Genomic DNA, 16,127 nt, shown 5'->3' on the forward strand with positions numbered 1-16,127 from the left:
CATGGAGAACAAACTGGAGAGTAGGTCAAGGGTGCCATCTACTGGTGAAACGTGGAAATGCCCATGATGACACCCTCTGATACAGAGGAAGAGGAAAATGCACTAGACACTTTTTAAAGAAAAGAAAAGTGAAGAAAGGGGCAATCACCGCTTTAAAGGGAGAAGTCAAACATTTTACTGACACAAAAGACATTTGAATGGTGATTGAGGGTTTTTATAACCACAGGGATGGAATTACATTAGACCTTCTGGAACATTTGAGCATGTGATTAACTGACTAACTAAAGAGCTTGAAGGACTAGACCGACTCCCCAACAGCTTTAGCGCAGGGATGGGTTCTTTGTTACACACAAAAAAGAAGACAGGACTGACCTCTGGAACTTCAGGCCAATTACAGTTTTAAATGTTAGGTGTACACATTTAAGTGAGGTTTATTCAAAATGGATGTCAACATCTTTAGAGGAGCTGATCCACTGATCCAAACTGTGCTGTCCCTTGGAGGAGGCTCATGGACATATCGTCTGTTTTGCTAGAGACAGAAACTTTTGACTATTAGTCATAAATTTACATTTTGAAAAAGCTTTTGATCAGGTCACAAATTAGTACCTGTTTCTGGTACTACGAAAAATGGGTTTTCCAGGGAGGTTTTTAGAGTGGGTGGGACTTCTATATCGAGGCATCAACAGCAGAATTCTGGAAAATGGACGCCCTGATTATATACAGTAGTTCTGAAATTATTCAGGTGTGTGTATGGGTTGATGGATTGATGCTACACCCCAACTAGCTTTGCAGTGGCAGTGCAACAGCCTTTGGGGTGGTGAATGGGCATCATTTGCTTGATTGTCCACACCTGAGGAGATGTTTGCCCTCAGAAGAGGCCTTGAATCCTCACCATGCTTTTGATGCTGGTGTGCACCCCATGGATTCTTGGTGCTTGGCTCCGTGTTTTTGTGTTATAGAAATAAACGCCTATTTTTGTACACTCTGGGGTCTGTCTCCAATTTATGTTGCGGCTCACGAGCCGGGTCGTAACAATGGGTTCATTTCTAAAAGATTGTCTTCTGTCCTTTTTCTTTTAACTAAGCATCAGGGGTATAGACAAACTTGGGGTTTCTTGTAGTTTAGGACAGACTAAAGCACATCAGATACAACTCTTTGTAGCGCTGTCTAACAATAATAGTGGTTTTAACAACTTTTCCACTCACAGTTGGCCCATGTATACTAAAGAGTATGTGTTATATCTACAGGAAATGTCTCAGGAATCGATATTTAGAGGTGCGTAAACGCTATTTCCAAAATTCCAGAGGTGCGGCGTGAACGGCGTTTACGTGCGTTTACCCTCCACTACAGCCCTGCCTACGTATTATACAATACATACGTTGTTGTACTTTTTAGTTCAGGAATAAAAGTACTCGTTGAACACCTTGCATGTAACGTTTAATAACTACGGCCCTAAGACACAGATATCGCGATCACACATCACTCATAAGGTTGCCAGGTACAAACATAATCCCCGACTAACAGACCACTTCTACAATATACTACATCCTCCTTTTCCAAGTAAGATAGTCCCCTTTGACTGAATAACTGGACCTCAAAACAATTTCAGTAAATTACATTGGTCCCTAATAACCATACTTTTTTATGCATACAATATGACCTTAGAAACACAAACTGATTTGCATAACACTCATATCTGTTTTAACTAATATTATTCGGTTAACTAACATTAACTTGAACTTAACCCATCAGCAGGTCACAATCATCAGCATTAGCTCATCTCAAAGTCATTGTACTTTGAAGGAGGTTTTATCTGTCTCCCACTTCTGGTGCTTCGAATAGGAGTTGATGGAGAACCTGTGCTCTCTTCACAGGCAGGTGCACTCTGGTCTTGCTGTGGGCTGAGAGGTGGTTCTGAGTCCTCCGTTGGTAAGGCTTCTGGCTGTTCAAATAGCTCATACTCACCATCTCTCTGCAGACTTGGGTGGATTCTCCTTAGATGCCGCCTGTTTCTCCTGAAAGTGACACCACTGGGGGTTTGCACATCATATGCACGCGGCTCCCCTCTTTTGCTTATGACTGTTGCTGGTTCCCATCCACGTCGTGTTGTCATATGAACTGTGGTACCAGGAGTGAACTCAGGCAGAGGTTTTGAGTTGGAGTTATAATAGTGTTCCTGTCTTGCTTGCAAATGTTTAAGCTTTGAATGAAATCCTTCTGGAATGGCGGGTTGTAGCACAGCTGTAGCAATTGGCAAGGTACTTCGTAACACTCTTCCCATCAGTACTTGTGCTGGGGAGAACTCTGTCCCAGTCACTGGTGTGTTTCTGAGTGACAGGAGAGCTAAGTGTGGATCTGTACTTGTTTGTGTTGCCTTTTTAAGTGCATGCTTTACTGTCTTTACCATCCTCTCTGCAAGGCCATTTGATTGCGGATATCCTGGACTGGAGTGGACGAGCTTTATGCCCCATGAAGCTGCAAACTGTCGCATGTCACAACTTGCAAAAGGAACATGGTCGCTTACCAGCTCTTTAGGAATTCCATGCCTAGCAAAGACCGCTTTCATCTTGCGTATGACCGTATGTGCAGTCTTGTCAGGAAGATGGAGCACTTCTGGGTATTTTGACAAATAATCCACAATTATAAGGTATGACTGTCCATGGAGCTCAAAAATGTCTGCCCCAATCTTCAGCCACGGCAGCTCAGGGACCTCATGTGGGATAAGAGGCTCTTTTTGATTTTGTGGCTGAAGCTGTTGACATGGAGCACAGCTTTCCACCATGTGCTCAATGTCATGTGTCATCCCTGGCCAGTACATCACCTTCCTGGCCTGTGCTTTCATCCTCTGTATACCTTGATGTGCAAGGTGCAGTCTGTCAAGCATCATCTGCCTCGCACTCTGTGGAATCACAATCTTATCACCAGTCATCAGTATTTCATCTCTGATGCTGATGGCAGTTCGCATAGGCCAGTACTGGTAGAGGTTAGTGGCGATGCTGCTTCGCCTATTGGGCCAACCATTGTGGTGCATTGCGACTACCTGCTGCAACACGTTATCTGCGGCTGTGGCATGCTTCAGTGTCTTGAGAGTGTCAGCGTCCATTGCAGCTGTGGCCTCCATTGCGTGAACTACTCTCTCTTCAAACAGATCCTCCTTTACCTCTTCATTGTAGCCCTCAAGAAAGGCACGAGACAGGGCATCAGCGACATGCATGTCCTTGCCAGCAGTGTATACTATATTCAGATCATAGCGTTGGAGCTGCAATAACATGCGCTGTAGGCGTGCTGGTGCTTTGCTTAGATGTTTCCTGAAAATTATTTCCAGCGGTTTGTGATCTGATTGGACTGTCACTGTGTTGCCATAAACATATTGGTGAAAGCGTTTTGTTGCAAAAGCTATCGCCAACAGCTCCTTCTCAATCTGAGCATAATTTCTCTCAGATTCGGTAAGTGCACGTGAAGCATAAGACAGTGGACTACCCTCTTGAAGAAGACAAGCACCCAGTCCATCTTTAGATGCGTCACATTGTATAGTGAGAGGCTTGGACTGATCATAAAATTTGAGCACAGGGGCTTGTGTTAGGGTGGATTTCAGCCTGTTCAGTGCAGCTCTGTGTTCATGACTCCAGTGCCATGCAGCTTCTTTTCTCAGCAACTGTCGGAGTGGAGCAGTTATTGTGGCTTCATTTGGAATGTACTGGGACAGATATCTTGTCATTCCCAGCAGCCTTTGCAGCCCTTTCCTGTCCTCAGGCTCTGGCATGTTCTTGATGGCCAGCACCTTGGATTCATCAGGCTTCACTCCTTTGGACGTGACAACATGCCCCATGTACCTGACTGTGTCCACTTTGTATTGAATCTTCTCCTTATTAAACTTCACGTTGGCTCTTTGTGCAGTATCCATAACTTTTTGAAGGATGGCGTCATGCTCTTCGTCAGACGCAGCGGCGATGATCATATCGTCTGCAATGATGTGCACGCCATCAATATTTCCAAACGTCTCACAATTCTTTTGCTGAAAAACTTCACTGGCAGATTTCACGCCAAAAGGAAGCCTCTTAAAGCGAAACCTGCCCCAGGGTGTGCTAAATGTGCACAACATAGATGAGGATTTGTCCAGCCTTACTTGCCAGTAGCCGTCCTTCTCATCTAAAATTGTGAAGATGGACTTTCCGGACAACCTGCACAGGACCTCTTCTGGGGTGGGTATGGAGTAGTGCTGCCTCTTAATGGCTTCGTTTAGATCACGAGGGTCCAAACACACCCTCAGAGACCCGTTCTTCTTCTCTGTGATGACGAGGCTATTAACCCACTCCGTCGGCTCAGTCACAGGTTCTATGACTTCTTTGTCAACGAGCTCTTGCAGTGTAGTTTTCAATCTGTCCATGACAGCGATGGGAATTTTCCTGCAGCCGTGTACTACCGGGGTCACATTGGGGTCAATGTGAATGTGATGTATCCCTGGAAACTGTCCCAGACCACTGAAGACGGATGGATAGGCTTCCACCAACTCCTCTTTCGTGGCTGGTGCCTTCACTCTGATCATGTCCACTCTTTTTACCAGCTGTAGTTTCTCGCACGCTTCTCTGCCAAGTATTGGAGTGGAGGAGTGCTTTGTCACAAAGAACTGCAGACCTGACTTGCTCTTGGTGGTTTCACATATAAAACTCACTGTGCCTTCTGGTGCCAGGCGTGCTCCTCCATATGCAACGAGAACTACTGGGGTGGGCTTCAGCTGATTAGGGCCTGGGATCTTTTTGAAAATGTTCATAGGCAGTACATTTGCATCTGCCCCAGTGTCCAGTTTAAACTTAACAGCAATGTCTCTGATATTGGCTGTGGTGTACCATGCTCTGTCAGCTTGTTGAGCTGTGTGGCCTAATTCAGCACAGGACACAGTGCCTATGAAAAGAGACTCGACTTCTCTTTCCAACTGATTGACCCTTTTCACAGAGTCTAGCCTGTCTTGTGATGAAGTGCACACTTTGGCGAAGTGATTTTGCTTGCTGCATTTGTGGCATACAGCTCCATAAGCTGGACACTGTCGTGGCTTGTGTGTCCCACCACATTTTCTACATGCATTTGCATTAAATGTTTGTGCTCTATCTGGTGGCCTTTGCTTTCTCTTTTTGCTAAGTTTATATTTCTCTGAACCAACTGCCATCTTGCTTAGTGCCTGCACTGATGCTTCTGTTTGCGTTGTTCCCATGACACGCATTTGAGACTTAGCAGCTTCTGCAGCTCTGCAAATATCAACAGCTTTATCTAGAGTCAAGCCTGTTTCTCTTAGTAGTCTCTCTTTCATGCGAGCATTTGGCACACTAAACACAAGTTTGTCTCTTATCATATCTTCTTCACCCACACCAAACTCACAGTTCTTGCATTTCTGACGAAGTTCAGTCACAAACTTGTCGACAGCGAGTCCTTCAGGCATGGAATGAGACCAAAACTGGTGGCGTTCAAAGACAATATTTTTCTTAGGTGTGCAGTACGACCTGAATGCATCCATAATCTCGTCCAGCGTCGGTTCATCATCGCCGGCTGTTTCAACGTTGAGGGTGTTGTACACCTCAAGTGCATCCTCTCCGACGGTGTGCAACATGATAGCAGTCTTCACCGGTTCATCCTTCTCGTCCGCACCTGTAGCCGTCATATAGAGCTTAAAACGCTGCTCCCAGCGTCGCCAATTTTCGCTTAAATTGCCGGTGAGCACGAGCGGTGCAGGGGGCTTGAACTGGTCCATGCTTAGCTGCTAGCTTTCTACGAGATTCAACAGGCGTGAACTGCTAGCTACTTATTTAGTTATTATAACGCGGGTAATACTTTCCTTTTCTCAACCACAGGGTTAAAGCTTAGTGCAGCATTCACTCGTGGAAGAAGAAAAATCCTTTTCTGACACCATGTTGTACTTTTTAGTTCAGGAATAAAAGTACTCGTAGGCTGATTCGTGTTGAACACCTTGCATGTAACGTTTAATAACTACGGCCCCAAGACACAGACCGCGATCACACATCACTCATAAGGTTGCCAGGTACAAACATAATCCCCGACTAACAGACCACTTCTACAATATACTACATACGTATCCATACATATAATGCTGCAAACTCAGACAACAGCAGCAGAGCACTAGTCCAATTGGCTTATTTACACAGTTGATATGGAAATCTGTGGTGACTCTCACAGTTGGGTGGAACTTACTTGTTGTGCAGCACACAGCGGTTGTGGATATTTAGACTCTTATGACACTGCACAATGCTGAGCTGACTAACGCAGTAAACTGTACCCTACTGTTGAGTGTTGGTGCACTGGTACATCCAGGGTCAGCTGCTATGTTTCACCCTGAGGGAAAGGCGTGTTGGTGCACTGGTACATCCAGGGTCAGCTGCTATGTTTCACCCTGAGGGAAAGGCGTGTTAGTGCACTGGTACATCCAGGGTCAGCTGCTATGTTTCACAGTTTTCTTTCTTAATGTGCACACTCGGCAGTTTCTACATTCTGTTGTTAGAAAGTATAAAAAATTATATAAACTCATTCAAACATTCAAAACGTGGCTGAAGACACAACTCTTCTACAACGTTCTTCCAGGCACTCAAATCATTCTTCCTCATTATTCGTCAGAATACATGGAACGGAAACCTATTCTCTTGGCACTAATGATCTGTCCTTGATTTAGCTATATTTGCTAGCATTGTACCTCACATTAGGCCATCTCTGGATTGAACAACTGTCAAATAACTAAATGTAACTGGGGCCATGTATCCAGATGGCGCTATCCTCACAAATGTCCTCCTACTGCTAAGCATCATTAAACTGTTATGTAAAGTTCATTGACAGGTTCCAAAACCTGCAGGATGAGTTAAGAGACAAAGCATATTTGGCTATGAGTGTTTCCGGGGAATTGAAACGCCTACTGGATGACAAGAACAGTGGATCACATGTCCACTAACACTCCTACCTAACTCCCACTGAGAAGACCTGTAGTATCAATGCAACCACTTGGACAAAATATTTACACATGGATACACATTATAGATTATACTGTACTCTTGTGGGTAAAGAACTGCACAGTATGTCTTGTAAATATTATTCTGATTTAACATATTCCATGACATATTGTAGACTCTTTGATTTAGATCTAAAATGACCAGTCAGAATACTTGTGATGGTCAAAGCTGTCACATAAACGTCTCGGTTACTTACGTAACCTCGGTTCCTTAAGCAGGAACCAGACATAACAGTATGGTACATGACAATAGTCATGAGCCCAAATCGAAGCATTTATCCATTCACGCCTGAAGGCCGCGAGATCTGTCAGCGCGAGCTCCTGAGCCCGCCCCTCAGGAGTCCTTATCTTACGACGTGCCCACAGATCTCCCTTGAAAAGAAAACTGAGCAAGACAATCAATCCAAGGTAACACTGTACACGCCAACTTTGTTATGTCTGGTTCCTGCTTAAGGAACCGAGGTTACGTTAGTAACCAAGACGTTCCTTTTCGCAGTTCACTGCGACATAACAGTATGGGACCTTATACATTCCCGCGTGATAATACAGTGGCAGCCAATCACACACACCAGCTTTATTGAAGCCTTTTCCCTCATAGAGGTTCATACGGCCGCTGGCGGTGAACATATTAACAGGTTAACCTTTATCATAGGCGGCAAGGATCGCGATCCTGCGCCTGTAGGAAACCACCCTGGAATGTTTCATGTGCAACATAACATGTAGACACTAATGAACACACTTATCATATATATCGTTCTCAGGCCAGGGGATTCAGAGATCGCTTGCCCGCAGAACGCTATGAAGAAAACTAGGTTCAGCCACATCTAACATATAGAATCTAATGAAAGTGTGGCGAGAACTCCAGCTTGCAGCTTTGCAAATATCTTCCACTGAGACGCCCTTTAGCAAGGCCCAGGAAGACAAGGCCCCCCGCGTAGAGTGCGCATGCAACTTCTCCGGGGGATCTAAAGACAAGCTCTTATAAGACAACACGATAGGCTCTACTATCCAACGGGAGAGGCTCGGTTTCGGCCCGAGTAGGGGGTCCCCCATGTCGCCTGCAGTTCTTCGTGCACCTCCTCGAAGAAGGGGATGCAGCTGGGAACTGGCGCGGCGGGGCCAGCATAAAACTCCCCGTCCAGCGGCGAGGACCGCACACTGGGAGGGGGAGGGAGAGGGAGCCCGAGGCAGCTGGCTGCTCTCACGCAACCTCGTGGAGTTGCTGGCCCAGAATCCGAGACGAGGTAGGGGGTGTAAATCTGTTGTGGTGCGCAAGGCCTGCTAAAATAACATGCACACAAACGTATGGTGAAGAAAACGTACCTCCATTAATTCAAGTAGGCGAAAACAACGACAATAAAGGCTTTATTTTTCTATTCTTTCTGCTAGTAATTGTTTGACTTACTAATTTATAGATTGTATGGTGGCACAACGGTTAGCGACGTCTCCTCAAGTGCGGAACACTCAGGTTTGATTCCCAGTCATAGCGAATTTTAGTCCGATGGTTTGATTATAAACGCCTGCTAATTATCTTTACTCTCTTCTGTATGCCGTTGGAACAGAGGTTAGTTAAAGTGCTTTTGGAATACTGGTCAGTACTTTTGTAAAACTAAGGGTAGTTTGTTCTGATAATAGTCTGACCTATGGAGTAAAGGGTTGTATGGTGGCACAACGGTTAACGACGTCATCTCTAAGTGCGGACTACACAGTTTCGAAGTCTAGCCAAAGCAAATTTTAACGCGATGTTTTGGATAAAAACGCCTGCTAATTATCTTTACTCTATTCTGTAGCCTATGTTGTTGGAACAGAGTTAAAGTGCTTTTGGAATACAGGTCAGTACTTTTGTAAAACCAACGGTAGTGAGAGTGCTTTTGGCCAACTGGTCAGTGAAAGTGCAGGGCACTGAAAAGGGGGCGAAAGTGCTTTGTGCAACTGGATCAAGGGCTTTCTCTTCCTAACTGACTCCATAATTCTATCTCAAATAATCTATACTACTAACAACACCAAACAATCTAAATCTCCAACTCCGGCTAAATCTCCAACTATTGCTGAAACTCCAACCACTGACAACAACAACTACGAATACGAGATGGGAATTTGGACATCGTATAGTCGAAGCGTCCCGCCAGAAGTGAACGAACGAACCACTTGGTGAAGCACTTGATTCAAATGAGGCTTCAGACGTCACAAGTGACGTCATTTCGGCAAAACGATACAAGCCTCGATACGCGCTCCGTCTGGAAGTGCTTTATTTTCGCGACACAAGCTCTGAAGCCTCGTGTTCATTTGTAACATCACTACCTGCTTGCCTCGACTTCGGATTTCGGATTACGTTTTGGACTGTTTACTTGGACTCTCTTTGATTCACGGTATTGAACCCCACTTGTCTTTGAACTTCCCTTTGTCTTGCCCTATCTGGATACCTCGACTTTGCTGGCTGCTCTGTGTACTTTGACCTTGGACTGTGCCTTGACCTAGATTTTGGATTACCCTTGAACAAACTGTCTTGAAGAACTTTAAGTTTGCCTTTGCTTCACCCGTGTGACTTGATCCAGTGTGTGGTCGTGCTTTAAAATCCTGCTTTGCCTTATTACTCTGTTGACCACTTTTCTAAGTCATAAAGTTACTCAGAACTATTAAAACCCTGAACTGCATCTGCGACTGTGCTCTTCATTCCAACCTGACAATAACATTAGTGAATGAAGACTACAGACTTGTAAGTAAAGAACACATAATTTGCTTTTGAACAGATCTGACTGGTTACTGGTACAGATTTCTGCTACCTGCTTACTCAGCCATGTCAGTCAATGGAAGAGCAGGAATTGCTGAATGACTTCTGAATAATTTCCTACAAATTGGATATAATTAATGTACTATTTTAAAACAGGATGCTGTTGCTGATGTTATATCAGGTAAGGAAATGATCTTAAGTGGCCCTCGGAGACACGCATAATTAACCTAGTGTTTAACACATGATGCAAAAAATGCTGTTTATATATACAAGTGTGCACTTGTAAACAGTTGCTGCTCTCAGATATGTTGGAGGTATAGGACAGGGGGCTACTGCACCAAAAATGAGTTCACCAGCCACTACTGATTAGAGTTTAGTACATTAGAGTTAGATAGTAGACCATGAAATATATTTAAGGAATTAATATGTCATACCATTTCTTGTTGACTGTTTATGATGACCAGGTGTCCTCCCATAGTCACACAGGCATCTCTGCTCTCAGTCCAGTTCTTCTTATCAGTGGAGAAGTGGTAAAATGCTCCTTTGAAGTACTCCCAGTCATCCGCACACTTCCTCACTCCTTTGTAAGGAATGAAATTCATAATGAACATTTGTTGACATACTGTAAGTATATACCGCTACTTTGACTGAAACAAAGACATCTATTACTATCAGTATATCTGTAAGTAGTCCTCTTGTTACATGGTCAAAACCTGATATGGACAGACCTGTTGCTTTTTCAGTACTTTTGTGCACCAGAAGGAAGACAAGGTCTAGGAACCTCCAGTCCACCACAGATGTATGGAAATCTCACCTTGTAGCTCAGTCTTCAGCACTGTGTTCTCCTTGGTGAGATTATCAATTCTGTTTTTCTGCTCAATTAACATCCTTTCAGTTTCTGTTGAATGAAAGGAAAACAACAGTAGACTATGCCATTAAAAGATGTCCAGAATAGTTAAATGAATCTATGGGCATGAAATACATTTTAAATATCATAATAACAGGGAACTCTCCAGTCAGTTTCACTGGGAACAGTTTCTCCCTTTGCTGTATAGAAAAGAAGCCAAGTATTTTCTTAATTTTTTTTATCAACATGGAAACAGACATAGCCAAGGTCTGGGTAGGTCAAGCTGAATCAGAGTTAATGACTTGGTAAACAAAAATGCATTACTAAAGCATTTTCTCATGGTTTGTTTCCAGTTTTTATTGTGTCATTTTTAAGGACTTAAGGGCAGATTGTTGGACGACATCTAAGATGGTTAATGGTTCGGATTGTGGGTAGCCTGAGCCGGTCATCCTGGTCTGAGCTCGGTTGAATGCCACTTTTACTTTGGTCCGTCTCTTTATATCCTTTTTTCACTTCCTTCACCTCCCACCGCGTAGATGACAACTCATTGATTTTATTTGTAATAGTCTGCCAGATAGCATTTTTCTCCGAAGGCAGTGTATTTCTGACTTGTACTGTGTTTAAGTTTGCTGTAACCTCGTGAACCAAAAGCTCTTATTCTAATTCTAATTCATCATCCATTCTCCAGTGTTTTAACCCTAGAGGGCGGAGCAAGGCGCTGATTACGCCACGAGGTTCTTGTTTGATAAATATTACGCAAAATACTGAATTCTGTATGCGGTTTGGCAAAATCGCTGATCACGCTACGCTCGCAAATGTTAGTAAATGAGGCCCTAAGCGTCATATTGTGACAGAGAGGAAAAAATATCGTTGGCAACAATAATGCATTTCTAAAGCATTTTATCATGATTTGCTTACAGTTTTTCTTGCCTTATTTTTAAGGAAAACTAGTCAATCTCCCTGACTGTGAGAGAGGAAAAAACATCATGGCCAATGGAGTGTGGGATAACCTAATGAGGTGCACCTGAGAGGTGGCTTAACGTGTGGAGAGGTAAGGAATGGTGGGGTGTTGGGGACAAGTGTGTGTAGTGGAGGGTTAATGTTAAGTGTGGAGAGGTAAGGAATGGTGGGGTGTTGGGGACGAGTGTGTGCTGGAGGGTTAGTGTTAAGTGTGGAGAGGTAAGGAATGGTGGGGTGTTGGGGACGAGTGTGTGGTGTTAAAGGGGTTTTGGAGCAGCTTTGAGTCGGTTGCAGGTGCTAGAGCTGCAGCCAATGAGGATAGTCAGCTAGGGTAGTGAATGTGATTGCAGCTCAGGTAGTGAGGTTGGGATAGGGGCCTGTGAATATGGGTGCCGCTCAGGTAGTGAGGTTGGGATAGGAGCCTGTGTGAATATGGGTGCAGCTCAGGTAGTGAGGTTGGGATAGGGGCCTGTGTGAATATGTGTAATGCTAAAATAGAATGATCGGTAGAATAGGGTTAGCTTCAAGTTAGTAGAGAGTTAGTTGACAGGTAGTTGAGAGTTAGAGCTAGTACTGATATTTGACTGACTTCATGTTGGTTATCCATATTAAATCTTGATGAAACATCTCCAGATATGTGTCTTTTTACCTGTAAGGTTAGCCTCCAAAGTCCTTGTCATGGCAGTGGCATTATCACACTCCTCTTGCAGCATTCCCAACTTATCTGTGATGTTTTGTGTAATAAAAAAAAAAATTGGTGCCATATCCATATAAAATGTAAATATACCTTTCAGCTAAGAGTCTATGATGAACACGTCTATTGAATAATAATTCAAATAGGACATTTGTCCTTAACTATACAAGTAGAACAGAAGATCTGCCTCATGTTCTTTACTTTCCATGAAAAACAGGTGTAATGGGAAATGTAGTCTTTGCCACGTAGGACTGGATTTTCATGATTTTCATGCAAACATAGAGTAAATGAAACACATTGTTGAGTTTCTGTGGTCGTTACTCTGGGAGAAAAAGTATTCTAAATGAGAGTCACTATTTACTAACAAATACTCACAAACATTTTCACTCATTCATTGTCAGATTGACTTATTTTGTCCTGGTATATCGCGGTCTTTCATCCTCTCAAACAATGACTCACTCTTTCACTCATGCTCTCAGCTCACGGCAACTCACCTGCATTCTCCACCCTCAAAAAATCTGTAAATAGAATAAGGGTTATTTTGTTATATTTATCACATTAATCTATGTCTATATAATGAATTACGTTTTGATTTTTCAATGTATTAATTTAAATATTTCAGAACAAGACGAATACATGTTGCTATCCTATCATTTTCAGAATTACATATCACAGAAATACTAACATGGTATATGGTGGTAGTAGTTATTTATTGTTGACACATTTTGTAGATTTTTCAGCCTAGAACGGACTATAAAATACAGTCTTTCTCACTTGCTAGCACACTAATGAACTCACTACTGAGCTCTCACTTTTTAAAAACACACTCACATAGCACTTGAAAAGCCACAAGAAAAGATCCAAGGATGACGCAGAGGACGGCCAGGATGGTTAACTTCAGTTTCAGGAGACCCACCTCATCCACGGTTACCTGGCAACAAGTTGCTTCCTCAGAACTCTGAGCTGGGGAAGAATAAAGACCTTTTAAATGAGTATGCAGTTATCCCAGTGGTGCCAGACATATGTATTAAAAATCATTAACATTATTTATGTCAGTTGCACTTGATTCACACTATCTATATTCATTGTGATGGATATACAAGCATTAGAGAGGATTAGATATTCACTGTGCACTTGTGGTGTATTCCCATGGTGTGCTGGTAAAACTAGTAGAATAGTTCCCCTTCATCCTCATGGATGGACTAAGAATTCTTTTAGAATTGATATCCATTCAAAGTGGCATTAAAGCAGCACTAAGGAGTTTTGATCCAAAACAGGTGAGATTACCGCCTACAATGTGTCCAAAAACCAAGGAAACACTGAGAACAGCAAAGCTGAAATTGATAGAAACTTGCTAGCATGCTAACTGGTGTCTTTTGATGATATAATTGCCGATGTCATTCTGTAAAGTTTGTATCTTTTTCTTCACAGGGTGGTCTACATAGAACTGTATAGTGCTAGCCAGAACGAAAGGGGTCTCTATCTGTCCTTCACATGACCATATACCTTCAAAATTAATTTGAAGATGATACTTAAGGTAGTTGTTTAGAAAAGAATAAAAGTGTTAAATTCTTGCATAGTGTTGCTTTAAAGAGTTTCTGCCATTAACCATTGAGCCTCTCAGCCTGAAGCCTTGAAACCTGACACTGGTGAAAAAACAACAAATCGATTTAAAATTCAATGTGAAACTAACCATTTCCTTTTGCCTGATCTTCACCGGACATCTTTACTGACATGTTTGTACCTGTAGAGGGCAGCAGAGAGAGGAGTAGATAATAGTAGGAGATAGAATTTGGAAATAAATGATCATAACTAAATGATGGAGTTCAATGTCCACCTGTTAAAATGGGCCTCGAGTGTAACTCTATAGCTGTACAGGTTTCTTTAAGAGCCACATTCAGGCCATTTACCATGAGGGCTGATACATTACCCTTTTTCTTTTTTTTCAAACATTCTTCAAAGTACACATGCCTAACATGGGCAAAATTCTTTTTTCACCCTTTTAAAAAAAATCCTGGGGTGTGTCAGGGGGCTACAACGTGATTTAGACAAAAAAAAATAAAAAATAAATATCTGTGTGCCTTCATTCAACCCTCCTGAAATGTTGTCACATGAATGTAGGGACCACAGACTTTTGAAGCTGCCAACTTGACCGAGGCTAACCCAAGGCACCACCACCAGGTGGCCCCTCAAAACAGTACTTTTCGTTTTTGGTGCCTCAGTCAGATGCCTCTAACGGCTTGCAACACCATAGAGCCGTGTTCATTCATTTATGAATTGACACATTGGAACCTCCTCTGCTAAAATGTACAGGAAGAATACTGGTGTAATGTTGGCATCCTCTTCCAAAAATGTAATTGTAGGCCATCTTTACAAAGCCATAGCTTAGTGTGCCCTCAGTCAAAATTTTGTTTTGTTTTGTTCATGAAAACTTCTTTTATCTGTGCTATGATCATCTATGTGGCTTTTTGCATAGTGACTCACACAGTTACTGCGCTCACAGCCCCTACTACACACGCAAGTTTCGGTAAGATTAAACAAAGGCCCACAGAGATATTTAAAGGTGAAATCCTTATTTTCCACTTTCTTCAAAATTATTCTTAAGCCAAAAGACACTTTAAGAGCCCCAGAATTTTGCCCATGTTTGGCATTTGTCTACTTATGTAAAACAATAGTGGTAGGCCCATAGCTCAACACATATACTGAAATGTAATCCACATCTCTAGGTAGGTTCAGTATAGTTTACAAACAATATTGAATCTACTGGGCCGTTCAAAACCATTGAATGAACATAAAGTTAAAGCTCACTCGCTTTTCAGTTACCTGTGGTAGAGTCCTCTGATGTGTCCTTTGGCATTGGATTCGAGTAGATTTTGATTGTGAGCTATAAGACAGAAGTCTGTCTCCTGTCAGTCTCTTTAACTAAGGAAGTTCAGCTGTCAAACAGGGTTATCTGCATCTGTGTGTGAGAGTTCCCCTACTAGTCCTCTCTCATACCCTCACAGGACGTACGCACTTTTCTTGTAAGTTCCTTAAAACCACAGGAGGTTTTGCACTGTGGACCAGGATGTTGTCACCTATCTTAAAGACAATTCATGTAGAAATGTAGTTAACTGTTATCCGCGGTTTATATATTGATTTTGAAAAACTTTCTGCAGCCCTGCAGTTAATACTCTTGTGTGACCTATTGTATAACATGAATTATTTTAACAGATCCTTTTTATCCAAAACATACTACAGATATATAAAGTATATAACGTATAAAGACGTTGTTTCTTATTTTTATGTCCAAAACCATGCATGTTTTCACTTAACTATATCATGAAATGTGTAACTCAAGAGAGATGGTGAGAAAATGTGTCACACATGGAAGTGGCTGATGTGGTTAGTGCATCAGCAGCTCTCTCTCTCTCTCTCTCTCTCTCTCTCTCTGTCTCTGTCTCTCTCTCTCTGTCTGTCTCTCTGTCTCTCTCTCTCTCTCTCTCTCTGAGCGCATGTGCGAGTGAGTGGGCGGTGTACTGCGAGAGGAAGCGTAAGTGATACAGCCGCCTGTGGCTGAGAATTTGTTTCTAACTTTATCTTCTGTGCGTTGCCTTTATTTGTTTGTATATAGTATAATTATTTGTCTAAAAAGTTTGCGCTCTGTGATACTTGCGGGGGTGCGCTTCAGCACTTGCTGGGCGACCGCGTGGGTGAGCAATGGAGTTTCTTAATTGTTTGACAAGATCTCACGCAATTAGAGTGGAATCCCAAGACGGAGTGGAGGAGTGTAGTTTGGCTGTGGGTGAAATCGTGGGGCATGAGCATGTGCTCTCAGGTTCACGGATGAATAAAGCCATTGTGCTTTTCTTCAGTTCTGTTGAAAAAGCCGACGTGGCCATCCAGCATG

General features: G+C 42.8%; 1 protein-coding gene across 1 annotated transcript; it reads right to left on the bottom strand.

The window, feature by feature from the left end:
• Positions 1 to 10,165: 10,165 nt before the first annotated feature.
• LOC116224586 (C-type lectin domain family 6 member A-like) lies at positions 10,166 to 15,094 on the bottom strand. Its single transcript, XM_031584768.1, has 6 exons — positions 15,062 to 15,094; positions 13,932 to 13,982; positions 13,070 to 13,201; positions 12,733 to 12,756; positions 10,552 to 10,635; positions 10,166 to 10,317 (listed from the first exon to the last, which is right to left on the bottom strand). The coding sequence occupies exons 2-6, from the start codon at positions 13,972 to 13,974 to the stop codon at positions 10,166 to 10,168; spliced, it is 435 nt and encodes a 144-aa protein (XP_031440628.1). The 5' UTR covers positions 13,975 to 13,982; positions 15,062 to 15,094.
• Positions 15,095 to 16,127: the final 1,033 nt, after the last annotated feature.

The sequence above is a fragment of the Clupea harengus genome, chromosome 18, assembly GCF_900700415.2.
Source record: "Clupea harengus chromosome 18, Ch_v2.0.2, whole genome shotgun sequence".
Classification (NCBI taxonomy): domain Eukaryota; kingdom Metazoa; phylum Chordata; class Actinopteri; order Clupeiformes; family Clupeidae; genus Clupea; species Clupea harengus.